Here is a 26,417-nt window from a genome sequence, read left to right as displayed (position 1 = left end):
TTGAAATATTTCTCCTCCCCGTGTTCATCATATTCTACTCCTGATTGAGATAACACTTGTAAAGGAAGCTCATAGAGTGGAGGATATAGCCTAATTGCTTCACTTATTCCTTTACTTGGACTTGGTTCAATTTCTGTTCTTTTGGGAGCCATATTTTATAAAATTAACAGGAACATAAAAAAATATATCATAGTTGATTAATGCATTGTTAAAAATAGATAACAGTAAATCTAGCAAGCAAAACAGTAAAATAACAGTTCCAACAGATCACTTATCTATTGCACCAGGTAGTATATTTGTTGCAGCATATAACAAACCTGTTGCAGCGGATGGGCAACCTGTTGCAACAAAACAAAATGTATTACTCATCTTTTAAGACAGATGAATGGTCTATGCAACAGATCACACATTGTTGTAATATATGAGTGATCTGTTGGAACAGTTAAATAACCTGTTGCAATAGATGAGTAATCTGTTATAAAAATACAAAACATATCACTCATCTATTGAGAAAAATGAATGGTCTGTGCGGCAGATCACATATCTTTTGTAATATCATCTATTGCAACATATGAGTAATCTGTTAGAATAGTTAAATAACCTGTAGCAATAGTTGAGTAGTTTATTGCGATAATACAAAACATATCACTCATCTGTTAAGAAAGATGAATGATCTATGCAACAAATCACACATCTGTTGTAATATATGAGTGATCGGTCGGCACAGTTAACTAACCTGCAGCAACGACTGAGTAATTTGTTGCGACTATACAAAACATATCACTCATCCATTGAGAAAGATGAATGGTTTGTGCAAAGATGAATGGTTTGTGCAACAGGTTACACATCTGTTGCAAAACATGAGTGATCAATGGTTAATATTGTTTAGATTTTTCCAACATAGGGTCGTTTATCGAGGCAGATGAATGGTAGTTGGAAAAATAAAGTCTTGGACATGTCCTGTTGGAAAAGCTGATAGGATTTTATCCAACAGGAGGTTCATCTGTTGCATCAGATCATTAATTTGATGATTCTTTCGTTGCATCAGATTGTTAATCAGTTAAATCAGATTTTTTATCCGATGCCTAATCTGTTGCAACATATGGTTAATTTGTTGCATCAGATAGTTAAATTGTTGCATCATATGCTAAATCTGTTGCATCAGATAATTAATTTATTGCATCAGAATTGTAATCTGATGGTTCCTCTGGTGCATCAGGTGGTTGATATGTTGCATCATATGTCAAATTTGTTGCATCAGATGGTTAATATATTGTACTAGAGAGATAATCTGTTGGAGAAAACAAAAAATAGTAGCACGATTTTGTTCAACAGAAAAACAACAATATCGCCATTTTTACCAAGAACAAGAATAAAACAGATCAACCCAAATCATTGTTTTATTTTTATAAACACAAACAACAAAAATCAAACTTCAAAAAATACAACAAACAACAAAAAATCATAATTCACTTCGTAAAGAGAAGAGAAGAAATACCAGAAATTAGAGTTTTATTCAGAACGCATTTCAAATGAAAGCAACAAATATTGAAATGGTTAATCAATACCATAAGAGAAGTTGGCTCAAGTTCATCATTTTCTTCAAAACTAAAAAGGCCATAAATTTTTACCTGTGAAAAAAGAAAAGGAACGATGATGAATTTGAAGCTATTGTGGTCGGAGAGCTAGGTTGTCACAACGATTGAAGGTTGAAGAATTCAAAGCTATTGTGGCCGGAGAGCAAGATTGTTACGTCTATTGAAGGTTGAAGTCGAAAAGAAACTCGAAGCCCAACTATTTATCATTGGATGTTGAAGTCATCGAGGATTGAAAGGAGAAATTTGCAGAGCTGTTGGTTGGGAGAGAGTTGAGAGAAGCTGTCGAATCCCAACTATTTATCGTCGAAGGTTGAAGTCGTCGAGGATTGAAAGGAGAAATTTACAGAACTGTTGGTTGGGAGAGAGTTGAGAGAAGCTGTCGAGAGAGAGGAGAGAGACTGATTGATTTGGATTGAAGAGGGATGTGGGTTGGGTTGATTTGTATTTTTAAAAAGATTAGAAAGTTTTGAAAATATTAATCAAGTCCACAATTAACTTAGTCAAGTTTTCTAATGATGTTTGACCCTTTAACAACAACAACAACAACAACAAACCCAGTGTATTCCCACCTAGTAGGGTCTGGGGGGGGGGGGGGGGGGAAGATGTACGCAGTCCATACCTCTACCTCTGATGAAGTAGAAAGGTTGTTTCCGATAGACCCCCGGCTCAAGGCACGAGATACCACACAAACACATAGTAAAGCACAGAAGCAGATTACATAACATAAATACGGCACCCATAAGTAATATAAAACAGAGGAAAGCACACAGAGTCGTAATAAAACATGGAACACGGAACACGGAATCATAACGGGAATAAAACCCCCACCAAGAAATTCCCTACACTAGCGACCCAAACTGGCCCTAATCCTCTGCCGTAATTCGCGCCCTCCAGACCTTCCTATCTAGGGTCATGTCCTCGGTGAGCTATAACTGTTCTATGTCCCGCCTAATCACCTCACCCCAGTACTTCTTCGGCCTACCCCTACCCCGTCTAAAACCATTCAACGCTAGCCTCTCACACCTACGGACCGGGGCATCCATGCCCCTCCTCTTCACGTGTCCGAACCATCTCAATCGTGCTTCCCGCATCTTACACTCCACTGAAGTCACACCAACCTTCTCCCGGATAGTCTCATTCCGAACTCTATCCCCTCGAGTCAGTCCACACATCCAGCGCAACATCCGCATTTCTGCCACCTTCATTTTTTGGATGTGGGAGTTCTTAACTGACCAACACTCCGCTCCATACAGCAAGGCCGGACGGACTACCACCCTATAGAATTTGCCTTTAAGCTTGGGCGGCACCTTCTTATCACACAGCACCCCCGACGCGAGTTTCCACTTCATCCATCCCGCCCCAATACGGTGCGAGACATCCTCGTCAATCTCACCGTTACTCTGGATCACGGACCCAAGATACTTGAACTTATCCCTCTTACATACCTCCAGTGCTTCCAGCTTCACTACTACCTCATTCTCCCGCCTCACGTCATTAAACTTGCATTCCATATACTCTGTCTTGCTTCTGCTCACCCTGAACCCTTTAGACTCAAGAGTTTGCCTCCACACCTCTAATTTGTCATTCACACCCCCTCGAGTCTCATCTATCAGCACTACATCGTCTGCAAAAAGCATACACCACGGCACCTCCCCTTGAATGCGCTGCGTCAACACATCCATCACCAATGCAAACAAAAAGGAACTAAGAGTAGATCCCTTATGCAATCCTATCAGGACAGTGAAATGCTCTGAGTCCCCTCCCGCCGTCCTCACCTGGGTTTTCGCTCCATCATACATATCCTTAATTACTCTGGTATATGCCAGCGGTACTCCACTCACCTCCAAGCATCTCCAAAGCACCTCCCTGGAGACTTTGTCGTATGCCTTCTCCAGGTCGATAAACACCATGTGCAGATCCTTCTTCCTCTCCCTATACTGCTCCACCAACCTCCACACCAGGTGGATTGCCTCCATCGTCGAGCGGCCGGGCATAAATCCGAACTGATTTTCCGAAATAGACACTATCCGTCTCAGCCTCACCTCGACCACTCTCTCCCAGATCTTCATAGAGTGACTCAATAACTTAATCCCCCTATAGTTATTGCAACTCTGAATGTCCCCCTTATTCTTATAGAGAGGGACCATGGTACTCCACCTCCACGCCTCGGGCATCTTTGTCGTCCTGAAGATTTCATTAAACAATCCAGTCAACCACCTTACACCAGCCTCTCCAACGAACTTCTAAAACTCCACCGGTATCTCATCCGGCCCCGTCGCCCTACCCCTTCACATCCTGTGGACAGCCTGTCTAACCTCTTCTACCTTAAAACGTCTACAATAGCTAAAATCCCGACACTCCTCTGAGTGCTCCAGTTCCCCTAACACAATAGCTCTATCCCCTTCGTCATTCAAGAGCCTATGAAAATACGACTGCCATCTCTTCTTAATATGGCCGTCCTCCACCAACACTCTACCGTCCTCCCCCTTAATGCACCTCACCTGATCGAGGTCACGACCCTTCCTCTCCCTAGCCTTAGCGAGTCTAAACAACTCTTTCTCCCCTTCTTTCCCCTGTAACCCTGCATACAAGCTCTCAAAAGCGGCCGTCTTAGCTGCCGTGACTGCTGACTTTGCCTCCTTCCTCGCTAGCTTGTACTCTTTCTTGTTTACCCGCTTCTCCTCTTCGTCCTTACTTTCCACCAACTTAGCATACGCCCCTTTCTTGGTCCTCACTTTCTTCTCCACCTCTTCATTCCACCACCAATCCCCCCGATGGTGCCCGGCCCAGCCCCTAGAAACACCCAACACCTCACTTGCATTCTCCCTGATGCACCTTGCCGCCCTGTCCCACATACTATCTACGTCCCCCCTACACTCCCACACCCCCATTCCCGCCAACCTCTCCTCTATCTCACACGCATTCACTGGCGTCAGGCCGCCCCACTTAATTCTCGGTCTACACTCCTTAGTCCTCCTCTTTCTATTCTTCTTTATACCCAAATCCATAACCAAGAGCCTATGCTGGGTCGAAAGATTCTCACTCGGGATGACTTTACAGTCCTTGCACAACGCCCTATCCCCTTTCCTAAGCAACAAAAAGTCAATCTGAGTCCTGGCTACCGCGCTTCGAAAGGTGACCAGGTGGTCGTCCTACTTCGGGAAGCCCGAGTTCACCACCACCAGCCCAAAGGCCCTCGCAAACTCCAGTAGGGTCGCCCCCTCTTCATTTCTCTCCCCAAAACCAAAACCACCATGCACGTCACCAAAGCCTCCCGGTAGCGCACCGATGTGCCCGTTGAAATCCCCTGCTACAATGATCTTCTCCGAACTAGGCACGCCTATCACCACCTCCTCCAAAGCCTCCCAAAACCGCATCTTCTCCTCCCCCTCCGATCCCACTTGCGGCGCATAAGCACTGCACACGTTCAGGGTAAACCCCCGAATGACCAACTTAATAGTCATCAACCTATCGTTGATCCTCTTCACCTCCACTACCTGACCTCTAAGCTCTTCATCTACTAAGATGTCAACTCCATTCTTACGCCTGTCGCTCCCAGAGTACCACAGCTTGTAACCATCCACATCCCTAGCCTTAGACCCTACCCACTTGGTCTCTTGGACGCACGCACTGTTGATCCTCCTCTTCCTAAGAATCTTCACAAGCTCTATAGATTTACCCTAAAAGGTCCCTATATTCCAAGACCCAACCCTCAGCCTACCGTCACGCCTTCCACTACACCCCACCCCCCCCGACCAAACCTTGGCCTCCTTCCCACTCCCGCCTTCTCCTCATCCCTCGCCCCCACCACGGCCCCACTCCCCAACCCCCTCGGACATGACCCTATTCACCCATTACCGCCCACAGCCACAACTACATGAAAGTATAGGAAAATATACAGATATACACGGTGGTAGTATCAAAGCAGCAGCAAGGAAATACAAGGCTCACACAAATTCAAAAAAATACTCCCGAAACAAAACTATACTCAATTAGGGGGCAAACATCACCGGACTCAACACCCACCGCCCCAAATACAGGTTCCCAGCCAATAACCCAATCCAAAGCAGTGGAAGAAACGACCACAGCAACAGCAACAACAGACAACAGGCAATGTCCACAAATTCCACGCAAGTCAAGGTACAGGGGCTACTACTAGCATAATACTAAGAATGGAATATGAAATAATGAAATAAAATGGAATATGAAATAACGAAAATAACAAAGGTTAGAAGTCACCGGATTACGCTTGGAGCTGCGGCTGCTAGAGACGGAGCGGCGGGTGGCGGCTGGAGACCGGGCGGCGGGTGGCGGGTGGCGGCTGAAGACCGGGCGGCGGCTGGCTGTCTGAAGGCCGAGGTGGGGGGAGGGCTGGTGTATCCCGCTGGGGGAGGGGTACGAACAGGACAGGTAAGGGTGGGGATGGGGGGTGAGGGGGGTGCACAGCGGGGGGGAAACGGCTTGGAACCGGCGGTCGGCGTCGGAAGGTGGCGGGGAGCGGCGAAGGGGGTCGGCGCCGGGGACCGGAGGTCGGGGCCGGCGGTCGGGTCGGGTCGGCGCCGAAGGTCAGCGACGGCGCCGGTGACCGGGGACCGGTGCGAGAGAGGGGGAGAGAGGGTAGAGAGAGAGAGAGCCGTTAGAAAGAGAGAGAATCGTTAGGGCGGCGCCGGGGGCCGGAGGTCGGGTCGGGTCGGCGCCGACGGTCGACGACGGCGACGAGGCCGGTGACCGGTGCGAGAGAGAGAGAGGGTAGGGAGAAAGAGAGAGAGCCGTTAGGAAGAGTTAAAAAGACACCTTTCCTTCAATTTTCTCCACAAACTATGATGCAATTTTAAATAGAATGGTTAATTCTACAAAATTCGAAAGGGCAAGCATTGAAGAGTGATGGATGTCTTAGCAAACAAAGTTAAAAATCAGTAAAATACCATACCACATATAAACAATTAGATTAGATAGTTGGGTTTGAGCATATTTTTTAAGAAACGAAACTTAAAAGTGTTGTATTGCATCTGAAAAAAGTGGACTAAAATTAAATTAATGATTAAAAGATATAAAATATTTATAATTATTTATAAAAAATTAATATCACATATTCAAATAATCATAAAATTTATAATATAATTTATCCGATTCAAATTGGTTATTTATTCGATTCTTTTTTAGTAAAATCAAAACCAAATTAAATATTATCAATTTTTAAAATTTAAAACCAATTAACCAAACCCCTGCTAGTGTTTAGTAATGAATATTATTTTAGTCACAATATTATTTTGTTCCATTCAATTAAAGAAGGAAAAGGAAAAAGAAACCAAAATCCTATCTCCAATTCAAAAGGGAAAAGGAAGAGGAAGATTTACCGGATTTGATAAATTAACATGGATGAGTGTCAATTTCCTTACCCTAAATTAATTTGCTGAGTAAAAGGAAGCTGAATAGATGGAGGAAAAGGCTAAGCTTTTCAAATTTGTGCTTAAAATAGTTGGCTTTTCTGTTGTTGCAACTTTGCTTGCTTCATCCGAAAAAAGATTATTTAACTACTTACTCTCCTATCAAATTCATAATGAGAAAAGAGCATCAAAGAAAGCAAATTTTGATAGGAAGAGAGTTACTGTGACATCGTTAAAGAATAATATAAATCAGGCTGTGGAAATCCACTTACCAAGGGAAATAACTATGGACATCCTACAGTTACTTGTGCGGTCTCTTCTTTGATTCAAAATCTTGGGAGACATTAAATTTTGAATTGTATTTTAAGATGAAGCATAACAACGTGCCAAGAATAATAAAAAATTTCTTATTAGCCCTAAGGTTGGTACAATGTGTACTATTTTCTGCGTTCACTTTTACTTATCACTAATTTTCTAATTGTATTTCTGCATCTACTTGTTATTTTTGACAAATCAAGAAAAAGATTAAAAAAAATCTATTTTATGTTATTAATTGTTTTTGTGCTAAATCAAAATGTGATAAAGTAAAAGCGAACAGAAGAATATTCTTCGTCTTTATCCTCAATTCAACCGATTGAGAATGTACAAAAGTTTGATTGCCCTACGAATGATAAATCATGCAGTTACATAATACAATGATGTTGCGATGGCTTGTTTATCTCTTCTTTGGTTTCGTCGTGATCATTTCTTGTGGTGCCCATCCACGAATGAATCAGTAGTACTTCCTAATCCCGAATTTCCACCGCACTTCTCTTGCACTTATGGAATAGGATATGACTCAACTAGTGATGATTATAAAATTCTTAAGATTGACAATAAGGGTGATGATGTCAAATCATATTGTAAAATTCTTGCGTTGAAGAGTGGTTCGCGGAGAAAAAATGATACTTTCGCGATTGTATGTGAGGTAAGAACTCATTGGCATTTATTCAAGGCGCATTTCATTGGATCAGTATGAATATTTTATCTAAGTATTTTATTGTTTCATTTACTATATCAAATGAGGTGTACGGAGAGATACCATTGCCGGAGGAAATTTGCAATCTTTCCATCCTATTTTACTTGATACGAGATGTTTCAGTATTAAGAGGACTGCTTTGTGCTCGTTGTACTTATAGAGATACGGAGTTGGACACATAAGTTATGGATAATGAAACACTATGATGTCAAGGAATTTTAAACTGAATTATCAACTATACGAGAGACTCATCTTTATTTAGTCATACCAATATATATGTTTTTGGACGGAGAAGTGCTGCTCTACTGCGAAGGGAATGGATATTTTTGGTTTTGGACATTGAAAGGACCATTTCGATCGCTGCCTCCACCTTCTACCATTCATCTGGGATTCATTTACATGATAAGTTTGAGCGCTCCAAAATGGTTTACTTATCGGGAGTGATCTAGAATTTAAATTTTATTCATTCAACTGTTAGAGTTTGTGGCAACGAACTCATTATATTTGTAATATTCTGTTTTTTCTATATTTATTACATTTCTCTTTGTGCTTTTCAAGTCTTGATTAAAGTGTTTCAAGGGAGTGTTGGGCCAAAAAAAAGAAAACGAGTATCCAGTTTTTTTTCTTCTTTTGGAATTTCTATGTTAGAATAGCAAATGATTAGATAGAAAAAAAGTACATAAAATTAGAAAGATTGTTAAAGATGTGCAACGAAATCTATTTGCTTTTCATCAATAATTTTTATTTTTTGAAAGCTGCTTGCCCCTAAGTTTACATATAGTATAAATTCTTAGCATATTTACATGTACTTTTGAAGTGTAACCATAAGACTAGAAACAGTAACATAACAAGGGAAAAATCGGAGCTTAAATTAATTAAATCTTTTCAAAGTTCCTGAGATTCCAAATATATAGATTGAGAGCATATTCACCTTGTCCATGTGTCTGGTCTCTTTGAGGGGAAATGTTAGATTCATGTGTTTGGGAGTTCAACTTACTCCAACGAAGTGGAGCTGAATTAGTCACCCGATCAAAATTAGAAAGCTAGGATGAAAAAGCCTAACGTAGTCTTGTATTTAGAATCGAAAACAATTGATCCTAATATTTCTCCTATATATGCATACTTGTACCATCCTTCTTTACTGTAATTTAAACAGAAAATAACGATGACTTTTTTATAGAACAGCTAAAACTAAAATCTTGCCAAGTCTTTCTCATCCTGCACTGAGCACCTTAGATAGAGACATTTGTATATTAATGGAAAGAACAAAATAGAAATTGAACGATAATGATAGGAAATCTAAATAGTTGGAGAAGGGGGGAGGGGATTAATTCCATTCCTTCTGAAAATGAATTTCAATCAGGGAATCAACCTCAGCCTCGTATATAAATCAAATTTGATAATCCAACAATCTTGTGTCAATTCTTTTGTGGTTCTAACTTCTACATAATTCTTTCATTCTCAAGGGGGAAAAGGAGAAAACACATACCTGCAATTATTGTCTGATTATTCAATCATCGCTTCTTTTTAGACACATTTCAGCTGAAGAAAAACATATGTAAGATATCGATAACACATTTGGCCTAGGCTCTTCTCCTAAAACTAAGACAAATGGCCATAATATTATTGGCAATTCAGCAGATAACTTTCACTTTTCCCTTCTAACTGTTGCCCCACAGAGAGATATAATGCTACAACAAGACATTTCCAACTTTAAAAGACAAAACTTCAACCCAAAATGCAGCTTCTATAAGTGATCAGGCTGATGTGTCTTTGGCAAGCTCTTGCACATAGAGCTTGATTAGCAGTCAAATCATTAAGCAAGGGTTGCTCTTTTGCCTTTTGCATCTCTTGACTGTAAATAGACATGGTCGTTGGTAGTTAGCAATATTAGAAAGCAATAGAAATGTAAATCGTCAACCACACCAGTGGTAAGCAAAGAACAGAGTACCTGTGTAGCCACTGATCGTTTTGAATCCAAAAACTGACTGTAGATATCATATAATCGCTGTTTTTCAGCATCAGAAACAGATCGCTTTGCCTTGGATGCAATAGATTTCAGGAGAGCATCAGAGATGACTGGCTTCTTATCATGCTTTCCCGCATTTTCACTATCCAGAAGATCATGGACAGCCTCAAGCTGTGCATCGGAGAGAAGAGCTTGGAGGTCAGCTCCACTGAACCCTTCTGTCAAACGAGCTATGCCATCCAAATCGACATCACTCGCCAATGGTAACTGTATATCAAGCAAGTAAATCAGTTAACCGTCTTCATTCAAATAAATGTATGCATAAGAATTAATTAATGGGCCATCGTCAAAGCAAAAGCTTTTACTTGTTAGAAACTTATCCCAAAACGTCTTCATCCCTCCCAAAACTACTCATAGGAATACTCATGTTTCCCTTCTACCATTTCTTTAACACCGGCAATGAAATCATTTGAAAAACACTTCGCTGTTATATTTTGTCACTTTGCAAAGATGGGAAGAAGAGAAAACCAAGTCCGGAAAAGCCTTTTCACTCCACTTCCAAGGAAGCCTGAGTCAGTGTCAGAACGCAAATGAAATCTTTCATTGGTAAGCTCTTTAGTCCAGTCATCCGTTTGTGTTTCAAGGTTATTCCTAAGTCGAATTCAGCCACAGTTCCTCCAGTAACTATGAGCAAATCCAACCAGGTCAAGCCCCCATTGCCGTGTAGCTGAACAGGGAAGAAGCATGTAAATTTGGTCTCGTCATAAAGGAACTAAAGGCTACCAGCTTGGGAATTGATGTAGTCGAATTTGACACTCACCAACTTGCTGAGTTAACTTGAAACTTAGATAAGCTGATAACTAATAATCCTGTTGCTTTCATCTGCTCTCTGGTTAATTTTCATTGACTGGGATTGATTTTCACGGAAATTAAACGATAAACTGAATTATTGCATTGAGTTTGGTCGAGGAGAGTATAAAATATTAGATTGAAAAAGTTTAGTTGATATGATTTAGTTGATATGACACCACAGCAACACTGTTGCATGTATTGTTTCTTTGCAAAAAATTAGAATAGTCACATAAACTAATCTGGAAAGGCATACTGAGGACCTACTGTTCATGATGAAATGTATTTAACATCTATTTGAGATTGATTGTAATTAGTTCCCAATCAGAATTTGGACTTACTTTTCTTGACAGAACTGAAAGAATCTCCGACCTCTCATGCTGTGAAGGAAAATCACAAAAGAGAAGGCGATCCAGTCTTCCAGGTCGCAAAAGTGCAGCATCAAGCAAATCAGGTCTACTGCTTAAAATGAGGAAAGGTCAAACTTGATCAGAAAAATTGCATCACTATGATTCTTCCAAAGAAAAGAAGGCTAAATGAATCCTTGTTCTTCATAAGGATCCTTTAGTAAAATACAAAGGTATAGCATGATCAGACAACCTCAAAGGTTAAGAGAGATGGTATCGCTGGGTGTTTCTATCCAGTTGGCTGTTGAAGTTCCATTTGAAGAAGGCCAAATAACATTATAGTAATGAATTCAATTCCAACATTCAGACTCACAAGTCATTGATGTACCTTTTTACACTAAATGCCATTAGGTCAACAACAACAAACCCAGTGTATTCCCACTTAGTGGGGTCTGGGGGGTAAGATGTACGCAGTCCATACCTCTACCTCTGATGAAGTAGAAAGGCTGTTTCCGAAAGACCCCCGGCTCAAGGCACAAGATATCACACAAACACATAGTAAAGCACAGAAGCAGATGACATAACATAAATACGGCACCCATAAGGAATATAACACAGAGGAAAGCAGAGGAAAGCACACAGATTCGTAATAAGCATGGAACACTGAATACGGAATCATAACGGGAATAAAAAATCAAAAATAAAAAAAAACCCCACCAAGTAATTCCCTACACTAGCGACCCAATCTGGCCCTACTCTTCTGCCGTAATTCGCGTCTTCCAGACCTTCCTATCTAGGGTCATGTCCTCGGTGAGCTGTAACTGTTCCATGTCCCGCCTAATCACCTCACCCCAGTACTTCTTCGGCCTACCCCTACCCCGCCTAAAACTATCCAACGCTAGCCTCTCACACCTACGGACCGGGGCATCCATGCCCCTCCTCTTCACGTGTCCGAACCATCTCAATCGTGCTTCCCGCATCTTGCACTCCACTGAAGTCACACCAACCTTCTCCCGGATAGTCTCATTCCGAACTCTATCCCCTCTAGTCAGTCCACACATCCAGCGCAACATCCGCATTTCTGCCACCTTCATTTTTTGGATGTGGGAGTTCTTAACTGACCAACACTCCGCTCCATACAGCAAGGCCGGACGGACTACCACCCTATAGAATTTGCCTTTAAGCTTGGGCGGCACCTTCTTATCACACAGCACCCCCGACGCGAGTTTCCACTTCATCCATCCCGCCCCAATACGGTGCGAGACATCCTCGTCAATCTCACCGTTACTCTGGATCACGGACCCGAGATACTTGAACTTATCCCTCTTACATACCTCCTGTGCTTCCAGCTTCACTACTACCTCGTTCTCCCGCCTCACGTCATTAAACTTACATTCCACATACTCTGTCTTGCTTCTGCTCACCCTGAACCCTTTAGACTCAAGAGTTTGCCTCCACATCTCTAATTTGTCATTTACACCCCCTCGAGTCTCATCTATTAGAACTACATCGTCTGCAAAGAGCATACACCACGGCACCTCCCCTTGAATACGCCGCGTCAACACATCCATTACTAACGCAAACAAAAAGGGACTAAGAGTAGATCCCTGATGCAATCCTGTCCGGACAGTGAAATGCCATTAGGTCAAAATAGGAAAATATCCATGAACAGAATTACTTTCCAGTAGAGACAGAAAAGTCATTAGACGAATGTCAATACACAACAGAGATAATTATAGGTCATTTAAGAAGGATTAAGTCAAAGAGAAAGCAGATGCTGATCTATAGAATATTTTAGATGTATGTTTCTCTTGTGCACAAGCTTGCATGTACAACCTATCCAAATATATACATATCTGTGGGCTAATTATGAAGTAAATCACTTGATAAAAATCTCGTCATTTCAAAGACAGACTGAGACTACCTAGAACCAATAATGTCAACATGATAAATAGAAATACAAAAATGATGTTGGCTCCCAGACACGAGTCCCAATGCAACTTTAAACTTCCCTGATTTCTCCCTCTGCTCCCCCTCCTGTGGTCCTTGTGAACACCGGTTTCTTCCCCCTTTCTTTTTCCAGAACTCACTATTGTGAATGATGGATAACACCATCTATTTCGCAGTAGGTTTTAAATCCTTTGACATAGAAAAGCTATCAGGGGCCACCGGCACATGGTACGAATGAATGGAGAGGAGTAGGAATGCCATCAACAGGACCTCTTTTAGCAAAAGATCGATAGAACGGATAGTGCAGACCATGAAGGAAGCAATTAAAACGAAGGGAAGCATTGTTAGAAGATGGAGGAAAACATAGGCACTATCTGAGAGTTACTTAGCACCTAACTTAACAAGTTTGGACGCTACATTAGCCAGATAAACGTGAGGGGTAGTAGGAGATCAGTTCTTATCATCCCAGAGCTGATGACTAACTCTGAGTGGGTGGACATTGAAGAAAAGATATTCAGGTTCATAAGCAGGCTGAAGAGGAGAGGAGAGATTTATTTTCATCTGTAGGTTTCAAGAGATCCCAAGTTTCAAATACTCTAATTTGGTCCCTTTTATGTTGATTAATTAAGTTAAGTAAATGGAGAAAAAGAAAAAAAGAAAAAGGGGCCCACTTCTCCCTTTTATTTAATTAGAAACTTGAAAGGGCTTCTCAGCCCATTTTTCTCCTATCATCCATTAAATCCTTAACTTCTCAATTTCTTGAAGCTCTTAAAACCTGTGAGACAGACTCCGAGGGGAATATGAAGGAGGCGATGACAGGAAAGAAGTTGGTGCGAGCTCTCACATGAAAGCACAGAATTCAACACAATCCAATGAGGAGAGAAGTATTATGGACCACGAAGAGGATGGGGACAGGTCAGAAACACCAAGTAAAACAGCAACTAGAGAAACAGAGCTCCAGATACAACAAATACTGGAAGCAGAACCAGCAAATATGCAGATTTGGCAGAACAAGAAACGACTGAAATGGTGACACCAAATTGGGTTGAATCTAATGTTCTGGAATTGAGTAATATGTATGGGGTGGCCTTTGAAGGGTTTGAAGAGATTCTTGCTCTCCTCGTGAGAATTGATGAGCGGAAAACAGAGCTGAACAACAACAAACAGGGGCAAGAAATCAACACTCCAAAAAGCAGGGGAATAGGCAAGAACGAACTCAAAAACCTGCAGTCTAGCCTTAACAAGGAGGTGCAGGGTATCAGAAACAGGGGGAGGGCACTTAATCTGTCTTTTAAATGAATATAAAGCTGATTACATGGAACATGAGCGGTCTTAACAACAACACAAATAAGAGGCTGGTTAAGACTTGTTTGCTGAAATGGAAGGTAGATGTTTGTTCGCAGGAAACCAAGGTGAATAAGGGGATTGAATGATAGTACGCCAACTCTGGCCTGGCAACAACAACATACCTAGTGTATTCCCACAAAGTAAGGTCTGGGGAGGGTAAAGTGTACGCAGTCCATACCACTAACTCTGGCCTGGCAGATGGATGAGATTCGGGTACACTGAAGCAGGTGGCAGCAAGGGGGGGATTATTCTCATGTGGCACAGTAGAGTATGGAATGGTAATTGGGTGGAAGAAGGTACATACTCGATCACTTACAGATTCGAATCAATCCAAAATTCCTTCTCCTGGTATTTCACTGGAGTCTATGCTCCACATAGTAGAAGTGAAAAGTTAATTTGCTGGGAAGAAATGGCTGCATATATATATATATACAAGGAATTGTGTGAATGACCTTGGTTAACTGGTGGAGATTTCAACACTATAAGGACCATGGCGGATAGACCTGTGCAAGAGAGTCACCAACATCATGAAAGATTTTTCAAGATGGATAGAAGAGTTGGAGCTTCATGATCCTAGCCTGATTGGAGGAAAATTCACTTGGTTCAGGGGGGGAAATCAACACAGTGCGGCAAGATTAGACAGGTTTCTATACTATATGGAATGAGAGGGAAACTTTTAAGAGCATTAAGCAAAACATTCTCCCCAGGGCCGGCTCAGACCACAACCCTGTTATGCTAGATAGTGGCAACTGGGAACAAAGGAATCTTTACTTCAATGAGTCTCGAAATTGATGGTTTCACTGATATAGTACAGGAGTGGTGGAACAGTTTTGAGGTTGAAGGATGCCAAGACTACAATTTGTGTATCAAACTGAGAATGCTAAAACAGAAATTAAAAGAGTGAAGCAAGAAGAATTTTTCTGACACAGCCAACAGAAAAATTGGTTTACTGGAAGAGTTGGTCGACTTCGGCAGGACCAAAAATGAAAGAACCCTCAATGATGAAGAGTTGGTAGACTTAGCTGTTAGAATATGAGTAGGAATAGGAATAGCATATAAAATCCTACTTGGAAAAGGATTGTAATGTAGTGTCCTATTAGGAAAAGGATTGGAATGTATTGTTTATAAATAGGGCCTCAATGTAATAATGTAGTTACAACAATTCAATAATATTTTTCTCTTGTATTTTCTCACATGGTATCAGAGCTTCCACGATCTTGGTAAAGAATCAAAGAGTTTCCGCTGCCGGCGGACGGCTATAATCCATATATGCCGCCCGTCTGGCCAATGATTATGTAAGCAAAAGTTGGGTCACTGACTCACTGTGTATCTTTCTAGCGACTATTTTCTCATATCTTTGCGTAGCATCATGCATCTGTCCGGTGACTACTTTTTCATATTTATTTTTCTTAGCACCGTACTTCTTTTCGGTGACTATTTTCTCATATCTGATTTGCGTAGCACCGTACACCTTTCCGGACTACTGTCTCATATCTGAGTTGCATAGCACCATGCATCTTTCTGGTGACTCCTCAGATTTAATTTACATAGTTCCGTACGTCTTTCCGGTGACTCCTCAGATCTTTTTCAGTAGGGTCGTGCCATCATTCCAACCCTGCCCATATAATTTCTCTTTTCCAGTAGGATCGTGCCGTCATTCCGACCTACTCATATAATTTCTATTTCTCAATAGAGTCGTGCCATCATTCCGACCCTACACATATTTCACTTTTTCAATAGGGCGTGTCATCATTCCAACCCTACCCATATACTTTTCTTTTCCACAGATTGTAGTCATTTTTCAGTCATCAAATCTAATAATCCGGTGTGTGAGCATGTTTCGGCTAAGTTTCCGGTGACTTTCATGTTCAAGATCTACTCGTCTCTTGATTTCGAGATGACCCATGTATTTTATACCAGTTTTCGACAATTTTCCAGCGACACAGACTTTACGGCAATATTTACTACTTTTCGAATCATTTTTTCAATTTGTTCCGTTTCAATTAAGGTCTCCCAGACGTCCAAAGCAGTCCTTATCAGTTTTCTTGCAGATATCTTCACCAAGTCCCTCACCGATTCTCATATTAGTTACATCCATAACAAGCTTGGTACATATGTCTTCTATGCACCAGCTTGAGGGGGAGTGTTAGAATATGAGTAGGAATAGGAATAGCATATAAAATCCTACTTGAAAAAGGATTGTAATGTAGTGTCCTATTAGGAAAAGGATTGGAATATATTGTCTATAAATAGGGCCTCAATGTAATAATGTAGTTACAACAATTCAATAATATTTTTCTCTTATATTTTCTCACATAAGCCAGGACCCAAAATGAAAGAACCCTCAATGATGATGAAATGGTGGTAAGAGCAACAATTCTTCTAGAACTAAAAGCACTGGCCAAGCAAGAGGAAGCTAGTTGGATACAAAAATCTAGAGTACTGTGGTTGAAACAAGGTGCAAGAATACCATATTTTTTCAAAGATTAGCAACAGCTCATAGGAGATGCAACACAATTGATAGGTTGGTTGTAAAAGGGGAGGAGATACTTGAACCTGAAGAGAGAAAAAGCAATGCTAAACTTCTACGCCAAATTATATTCCGAAACTAAGTCTTGAAGGCATGCCCTACAGTGTCCACAGAAGAAAATGAATGGTCATAGAGACCATTTACAGAAGAGGAAGTGCTACAAACCATCAAACAATGTGATGGAGAGAAAGCTCCCGGGCCTGATGGCTTTACTATGGAGTTCTTCAAAGTATGTTGGGGAATCCTAAAAGAAGACCTAATGCAAACTATACAGAGTTTCCATCAAAGGAGTGTGTGTGAGAAATCCTTCAATGCTACATTCACTGCATTAATTCCTAAGAAGCCGGGTGCAATTGATCTAAGGACTTCAGACCTATTAGTCTAATAGGAGAAGTCTACAAAATCATTTCAAAGTTGTTGACAGAGAGAATGAATTCAGTGATGGGGAAGTTGGTCGATGAGCACCAAATGGCTTTCCTGAAAGGGAGGCAAATACTAGACGCAGCTTTGCTGGCAAATGAATTGGTAGATGGCAGGGTCAAACAGAAGAAAACAGGACTTTTGTGTAAACTTGACATCAAGAAAGCTTACGACCATGTCAATTGGAATTTCCTCCTAAAAATTCTAAAGGACGTGAGATTTGGTAGCAAATGGATCAGCTGGATCAAATATTGCATATCAAGTGTGAAACTCTCTCTGATTATAAATGGGAACACTGAAGGTTTCTTCCATTCAAAGAGGGTACTTAGACAGGGGGCCCTTTGTCTCCTCCTTATTCCTGCTAGCTATGGAAGGGTTAAACCATATGTTTAGGATAGCAAAGTCAAATGAATGGTTAAGAGGTTTTAGTGCACAAATTGGAAGAGTTATGGCCTGGAGATTACTCATTTACTCTATGCCGATGATGCTCTAATTTTCTGTGAGGCAGAAGCAACTCAAACCATACACTTAAGAGCTATTCTCACAATTTTTGAAGGAGGTCTCAGGCCTCGTCCTCTGGTTAAAGAGTCACATTTTCCCCATCAACCAGGTGGACAATCTATCTGGTTTAGCGGAGATGTTGGTTCATCAAGTAGATACATTGTCAACAAAATACTTGGGATTACCTTTGGGTGCAAGAATAAAGAGTTGGAAGTGTGGAATGCGGTGATGGAGAGATGTGAGAAGAAGCTATCTAGATGGAAAAGTCAGTATTTGTCTCTAGGTGGCAGGGTAACTCTCATCAAATCAGTGCTTGATGGGCTACCTATCTACATGATGAGCTTGTTCCCAATTCCTTGGAATATTGAGAAGAAAGTCAATAGACTATGGAGATCCTTTCTCTGGAAAATCAACAAGGAAAAAGGAGGCTACAACCTGGTGAAGTGGGACTCTCTCACACTTGGTAAAAAACAAGGTGCTCTAGGTTTGTAAAGCTTGAATATCCAGAATGGCAGCCTCTTACAAAAGTTGCTATGGAGATTTTGTTCTGAAGACACAGCCCTATGGAGAAGATTTATATCAGATAAGTGTGGACTGCTCAACCAGTGGACAACTGAAGAGGTGATGGGTACTTTTGGATGTAGTGTTTGGAAGACCATTAGAAGACTCTGGCTGCAGTTTAACACTAACATCAGTATTATTGTTGGGGATGGACAGAGAACAGAATTTTGGAATGAAATATGGATAGGAGAGAAAAATTTAAGGAGCCAGTTCCCCCACTTATACACTTTGAGCCTGCAGACCAATGCTACTGTGCACAGGTTTGGAGTCAACATGGTTGGATTTTGGTGTTTAATAGAGCCTTAAATGACTGGGAAATTGAGGAAGTTGCTAAACTCTTAGGGGTCCTTAATATTTTCCAAGGTGTACCTTTAAGATCCGACAAACCAGTCTGGAAAGTGCACAGTAAAGGAGTCTATACAGTGAAGTCCAACTACAGGAAGATGAACCCTACCCTATCTTTGACTGAGAAATGGCCCTGGAAGCTGATTTGGAAGATTGATCGCCCACTGAAACTTTCTTGTTTTGCTTGGTTGGCGATCAGAAAAGCATGCCTTACTCATGAGATTCTGCAGAAAAAAGGCATGCAGATATGCTCAAGATGCTTCATGTGTGAGAATGAAGTTGAGATCAATAGTCATCTGTTCATTCACTGTCATAAAGCTGCCAATCTTTGGAATATGTTTTTGAGTATCATGGGAGTTAATTGGGTGATGCCTAAATCTACTATGGAGCTTCTGAGCAACTGGACAGGAATTGGTAGCAGGTGCAGAAAAGATAATGGTGGAAGATCATACCAGCTTCCATTTGGTGGACCATATGGAAGACAAGAAATGCTAGGTGTTTGAAGAACAAGAGCTTAATTTCCAGAAAATGAAAATGAATTGTATTAGTCTTCTATATTTTTAGTGTAAGCAAGAATTGTTAGGGGAAGCAGTAGATGTAGTTGATTTCTTAGGAAACTTGTAATTTGAAAACTCCTATGGGGGTGTGCCCACCACTCTGTGGGATGTAAGTTTCCAATTCATCATCTCTTGGTTGATGGATTTTTTGTGGATATAAAGTTACCCTTGTTTCAAAAAAATAAATAAAAACACAAACTTGAAAGACTCTAGCTTGGTGTTTAAAGCATGACACACTTTTGAACCACCTAAGCTTGATATAACCCCTGTTCTTGATTATCTCCTCAACTAAGATGCTAAACAAGACGGACAATAAATAAATAAACTAACCAAGCTCTTTCAATTTTTCCTTTCTGGCCTTTTTTGCCCCTTTTTATAGCACATGGTGCCCAGGAAGTAGCTAACTTCTAGAGAGTACAAGAGAAATTTCTAAATCTCATTTTTTCTGAACTTATCTTCCTACTAATATATCAAAAATATAAAACAAACTAAAAAATCTTTCTACTACATTAGTAACATTGTAAAATGAATGCTTAACTCAAATTTTAATATTAGGGTGTGTTTGGTTCCAATTTTTCTATGCTTAGTTGATCAAAATGTTTTGGAAGACAAGTTCCTTAAAAATTAAGAAAATGACTTCCATAGTTCATTTAGGGAAAACAGATTCCATCAGTGGCATTCCAAGCTCAATGTCTCCTCCCCACATCCCAATGCTCACCAACCCTCAACCAGTGGTGGATTCAGGGGTTCAAAAAATAAAAAAGTAGTGCATGAGATTAGAACTTCGAACTTCAAGATGAATTTTGAACACCCTCAACCACTAAACCAACCTCTAATTTTATGTTTAGGTGGTTCAAAATCAATTTATATACATGAAATTTTTTTAAAATAGTTTATATACAGTGCAGTTTTTTGCCAAGGGGGTTCGGGTTAACTCCCTCGCTACCCTCTAGATCCGCCCCGCTCTCAACCCTAGACTAACCAACCCCAACCTTCCACCCCTTACCCAACCCCACCCCCCATAGTGTTTTCCTAGATTACATATAAATGCTTTTGGGACAATATTCTTTTGCTTACTTACCAAGCAGCAGAAAATTTAAGTAAGAAAATCACTTATTTCTAAGAAAACATTTTTCTTCATATCAAACACACCCTCAATCTTTGTGCTTATTGTAAGGAAAAGGTCCAAACTTCCCCTAGTACTATCCAATTGCTCAATTTTCCCCTCAGTTTACACTGTTGATCCATTCATACCTTTGCACAAAGCAAACTGTTTCATATTTGTCCTTACCATTAGCGAAGCTCCAGCATGAAATGGGAGGACTCCACGTGTCCAAATTCTTCAAGAAAAAGGTCCAAATTTATCCTTCAACTTTAGACAATGCTTAAATTACCCACAAGGCTAAAGCTCCGATAAAGGGGATCAACAGTTTTAACGGAAGCAAAGTAGCTCAATTTGGGTTGTACAGACGTATGTTGACCATTTTACCTTTTTAAATGTTTACTCTCTGCTGTAGAATGAAGAAAAAGGTTCAAAAAATGGCTTTATTCTATAAATTCCTCAGTAGTGCATGTCTTGGTGTAAAAAATTTCCATCCTAGCAATTAAATTACTTTCTGTGTGATCAGGAAAATTCACTGTATGGTATTAGACTTCAATGTCAGCAAACTTGGAAACTAACTGATGAACTGTCCATCCTATTCAGTGATGTGAGTCTGTTTCAATCAGCATATCCTCAACCGATTATTAGGCCAAGAACGACAGAACTTACCAGTGGATGGAATAGAGATACCACATTATTCAAGTGAAGCCAAAAACATGAAAGTGATAATAAACAGAGACATCCTGTTAGTAGGCGCTAACCTTGTGGCAGCAAAAACAAATACACCCGTTAACACTTCAACACCATCCAATTCCGTGAGAAACTGCATCAAATGAACTAGGATGAAAATTATGCAAGGTAAAAAGAGGATAGAAACAACAAAATATATGAGCAAGAAATAACCTGATTAACAACTCTATCAGTAACACCAGTGTTGTCATGGCCTCTCTTTGGCGCGATAGAATCAAATTCATCAAAAAATAGAAGGCATGGTGCTGCTGCAGCTGCTTTTGAGAATATATCTCGGACCTAAAACAAAATAATTAGTGCCAACAAGCCAAAATATCCAAGAGCTAGAACTTAGGGGGGTGACAATTAGACTTGGCAAGGAAGATTAGAACTTTTGACAAGGGAGAAACACATCCTACTTCAGATAGCTATAGGATCTTTGGAACACTTAGCTTTGACCTATCTACCACGTGAAAACTTAAGGATGTGACTAGGAGCCACAAGGTTTAACTTTGTCCAGTTTAGCCCTATCTATTACTTAACCAGTCAACCTTCTGGGAGATGGGCTGGGAGATGGATAAGAGCAAAAAGTTGGACCCAAAAGAATTAATATTCCATATTTTATCTTGATGTTTAATATATTTTTTGGTTTTTACCTTTTTTCTTTTTTTATTGGGAGGCAGGATAGTAGTGATGGCTGGTGATGCAATTTTGGCATCATCATCATCATAAAAAAATGTAATCTGAAGTGGAGAAGTTGCAAATTCACTTACAGCTTGCTCAGAAGCACCGATGTATTTATTCAGCAGTTCAGGACCTTTGACTGAGATAAATCTTAGTGAGCATGCAGCGGCTGCGGCACCAACAATGTGTGTTTTGCCACAACCAGGGGGACCATATAACAGAACATTGGACCGCATCCTTAAAGGAGCTTGTGCAAAAATATTTGGAAATTTGGACGGTAACTCAATCATCTGACAGAGGCAAAAACAGGAACTTCATATGCTGAACAAAATGATCCAAACTAAAATTGATATGAAATATGAAAACACACGTTTAAATAAGGTTCATGCAACCCTTAGAACATGACTTCTGTTCAGCTCAATATTCACACTACTTAATACATAGTTCAAAGGGATCTACAATCATTTATCATAATTCAGTATCAAACGGTGTTCAATCCATCTTTGCTATGAGTGAAAACATCAACATCATACCCAGTGCAATCCATGCAATCCAACCAGTGGACTAGTGTAGTTTATGAAGGGTAGGATGTACACAGAAGAGAGGCTATTTCTGATAGACCCTCGGCTCAAAAGAAAAGAAAAGAAAAGAATTCGAGCACGATAGAGAAAAAATATGACAGCAAACTAGCAAGATACAAAGCAAATGAAGCAACAAGAGAGTAATACACATTGAAGAAAAAGGAACAACGCGACTACTAAATAATACTACTTCTAAGGAGAAGGCGAGACGAGGTTAGCCCCTGCCTTTCCCACACAAAGTGTGACACCACTCGGCTACCTACTAGCCTTCTAGACTAATTCTCAACCTCCACACCATCTTATCTAGGTCATGTCCTCAGTAAGCTGAAGTAGTGCCATGTCCTGTCGAATCACCTCCCCCAGTTCTTCTTCGGCTTATCTCTCTCTCCTACTCATTTCCGGCACATAATTTAAAATTTCCATATCCAATACCTTCATTGGGAACAATTTTTTACTCAATCAATTAAAAGGTTATACGAACAATTTATTAAAACCCAAAGTTTTGAAAAAAAAATAGGAGGATCAAAGTTAACCTCCATGTGTCAAATTAGTGTTGATAATGCAAAAGATGAAGTAGAGAAAAACAGAAGAAAACATAAAAGGGGAACATAAATCATAAGTCGACGCATAGACATCAAAATAAAGAACTGATTGGTTACAATTACATCAATGTGTAGAATGAACTATGACAATAATTAGTTTACTAATAAAGGATATACAACCACAGAAAAAAGGATGAGAAGAAGAACATAAACATTTACCTCTATAATAGCATTCCGGATGTCATTAAGACCTCCAACATCCTCCCAACCAGAACGGCCACCATCAGCAGCAGGTTTAGTGATGTCACGCATTGCCACTGGAACAAACTCATCCATGGCACGGAGGAAATCATCCTTAATCAAAATAGGTTTTTCCTGTCTCCCAATACCCAAATCACTAGACAAAAATCGGGCAGTTGCAGCATGAACAGACCTATCAACCAGTATTTCCTGAAATAAAATAAAACCCAGCATAAATGCAAGTGTACCCTCTGATAGCTAAAGAATGGAAATCAGAAACTCCATCAACTTATGGTCAGAACACAAAGAATAAAGCTTCACATGAACACTAAATTTGGGACTCAAAACTTCAAAAAGATACAACTTTTAAGACATTAATCATCGAGATATATGATACAACTTGAAAATCGACAATATTAAAACTTTCTTCAGAAGTTATAATACAGATTATGAAGTACAAATAGTTCATTGTGAAGGGATGTGGCCGAATGGTAAAGGTTCCACTAACCTTATCTAAAGGTCTCGGCTTCATGCCCTAGATATGAAGTCTCGTTTGGTAGGGGAGCGCTAAAACCCCCCAATGTGGGTTTCCTATGGTACGAGTTCCAATTAGTCAGGCCAGTGGGTTCCGAGTACCATATGGTTAAACCAAAAAAACAATGGGAAGAACAAACACTTCATTCTAATTGCCATGCTTATCTAAATGACTTTTTTCTGGATGACTATTGCTTTTTGAACAGAAGGATAGAGAGGGGCAGTTGTACTGATTCTCAGTCCAACTGTGAGTAGGAGTACTAGAAAACCGAATCATGTGCATGATGTAACGAAATATTGAAAATAGGTGGTCCAACTGTTAGCTACCCACACAAAAAGGAAATAATTCACCAGACATACAACTATTCATTCTTGCACAGAAAAAGTCAGCTACTTCGTGATCCCCCAATTCATGTTGTACATGGGGATGGAATATTAGGGCTCGACCATGTAATCAGTTAATAGAATGTTGTAGCCCAACTAAATAAAAGACAAGTAAAATACATAGTTATAGCAGCTCAGGAACTCATCCTTCTAGTTGAGAAAAAAAGTTTCTGATTCCACTTTTTCCTGGATAGACAGAACTTAGTTGTCTGCTACTGGCCATCTCTCAATTTAGATAGCCTTTCACGGTCCTAAATTAAGAGGAAGTTGTTGCCTCAAAGGACCATTTGAAGTGTTCTATAAAAAAAGACAGCTCGCAATTCTACTGTCATACCCATTTATAAAGGGACTTCCTAAAATAAATTACTTCAGCACTTCTTTTTTATAAGGAAAAAAAACATTGAATTGATTTATTTTACTTCGGCATTGTTCCTTAGTTCTCTGTTTGCAGGAGGCAGGAAGTTTGGAGTTTGGACATCTAAGCTAAATTTGCAATTCTTCTGAACATACTTCAATGCCTACTGTAAGCAACATATATTTTCCCAACACTACTCTTAACCAACTAAATTAATCAGGGAAAATAGCATAGAAAAGATAGGTGGCACCAAATCAACTGAGTAAGCCTTTCAGTTTCCTATTGAGAAACTTCGTACCCACAATGTTTTGCTTTGGTAGGGAATGCTAGAATGTTGGTGTTTCAGTTGGACGGAAAAGCAGGAAGAGATAGATTTATACATTCCAGATCAAACTAAAAGCTAATCATATGCTGCTGAGGTAGTGGCAAGCAATCACAGAGAAGTGTTGTAATCAGTTATTAACAAAGCTTAGAGCTTAATAAGTACCAGATCATATGCATCATATCCATCACACTTGGAGGCTATATCCAGTAAGGTGTCATCAGAACACTGCAAAGAACGCTTCTGAATTATATGTTTTAGCAAGGCACCACGCTCTGTGGTAGCAGGTGCAGGCAATTTAACATGAAAGTCAAACCTCCCTGATCATAATAAAAACAATATATTAGGATTAAGAATAAAGTGTAGTGATACTAAAGCTAGAGTAAGACAGTTTAAACTGTCATAAGCAATAAAACTAATTTCTCCCTGAAAGATGATGGACTAACCAGAAGAGGTCAAGTTCTGTGGTAAATTAGTCAGAGACTGTGCACATGCAAAAAATGCAACTGGGCCAATCCCACACGTGTTTCTCCTCTTTTCCTATTTAACATACAGAAATAGAGTTATCAGTTAAAAGGATCTGTGATGAAATCACTCAAGAGCCCAAGAACTAAGTGAAGTTGCAAATAATACTCCAAACCGTGAATGTTCTCAATGCATAGAGAAATTGATTTTTAATAATGATGGTGTTTGGGTCAGTTTGTGTGCACCTCGACTGTTCCACCAACTACTAGAATATGAGAATTTTCTAGGTTTGTCTAAGTTCACAAAAAAATAATATGGGAAAGAAGCAAAGTACAATCATAATTCAAATAGAGAAGACACATGAATTCCACTGTTTCATAATCCTATATGTTCTCATCAGTTGTGTTATTTCTACCCCATTTAGAAGAAACTAAATCTCCTGCCAATTTTTGGAATAGAGGAACTGAGTTAGTGGAGACCCTAAGATGAAAACAAAAATCAAGCTGACTCTGGAAGTTCTGAAATCCCAGCTCGTTTAAACCCAAACACCATTGAACACAGATCACCCCTCGGATAAATATTAAAGTAGCTCCCTACACAGGGTTCAAACAAGTCACCTCATATTCATCCATAATATCAGCAAAATAATCTGCAAGCACTGGTGATGAGGATGAAGGTTGAGAAGTCTCAGATTCAGAGGAGGCTGCAACAATGCTATCAAGATCATCAAATACCACAACAGAAGGTGCATGATCCAAAGCATCAGCAACATAGCTCAATAGAGTTTGACGAATGGCTGAAGGTTTTTCCAAAGCAAGCTTAGAACAAGATAAGAATATTCTGCAGAAAGAAACAAGAGTCAGGCCTCATCCCTTGATACAAAATCATTAATGCTCACACTGAAGCTTCAAAATGGAATAAAGATGATGTCAAACAGAAAACAAAGGTTGGGTGGGATTGGCGAAACAAATCCTTACATATGGGCCAAGATGTTCTCACTTTCTTCAGCAAATTTAGCAGCGACTGTAGCTAATAATGTTTTCCCGGAACCCTAAAAACAGAAATGTCCAATTAGGGTTCATTCAACAGTGTGTAAAAAT

At 40.1% G+C, this 26,417-nt stretch overlaps 1 protein-coding gene across 4 annotated transcripts in view; it reads right to left on the bottom strand.

Annotated features, from left to right (window-relative positions):
• Positions 1-9,356: 9,356 nt before the first annotated feature.
• Positions 9,357-26,417, bottom strand: part of LOC107852487 (peroxisome biogenesis protein 1) — a 31,231-nt gene continuing 14,170 nt past the window's right edge. For 3 of the 4 annotated variants that reach the window (XM_016697515.2, XM_047410356.1, XM_016697518.2), the window contains 11 exons: positions 26,295-26,368; positions 25,935-26,157; positions 25,299-25,392; positions 25,018-25,172; positions 23,237-23,467; positions 21,984-22,184; positions 21,385-21,510; positions 21,243-21,304; positions 11,163-11,280; positions 9,955-10,239; positions 9,357-9,858 (listed from right to left, as the gene is read on the bottom strand). In XM_016697515.2, coding sequence (XP_016553001.1) covers positions 9,820-9,858; positions 9,955-10,239; positions 11,163-11,280; positions 21,243-21,304; positions 21,385-21,510; positions 21,984-22,184; positions 23,237-23,467; positions 25,018-25,172; positions 25,299-25,392; positions 25,935-26,157; positions 26,295-26,368 — 1,608 coding nt within the window. In that variant the 3' untranslated portion in view covers positions 9,357-9,819. The remainder of the gene's footprint in view (positions 9,859-9,954; positions 10,240-11,162; positions 11,281-21,242; positions 21,305-21,384; positions 21,511-21,983; positions 22,185-23,236; positions 23,468-25,017; positions 25,173-25,298; positions 25,393-25,934; positions 26,158-26,294; positions 26,369-26,417) is intronic. The other variant, XR_001669448.2, reaches the window with a different exon arrangement.

This window comes from Capsicum annuum, chromosome 4 (assembly GCF_002878395.1).
Source record: "Capsicum annuum cultivar UCD-10X-F1 chromosome 4, UCD10Xv1.1, whole genome shotgun sequence".
NCBI lineage: Eukaryota > Viridiplantae > Streptophyta > Magnoliopsida > Solanales > Solanaceae > Capsicum > Capsicum annuum.
The sequence above is the reverse complement of the archived record's forward strand: the minus strand, read 5'-3'. Positions and strand labels throughout refer to the sequence as shown.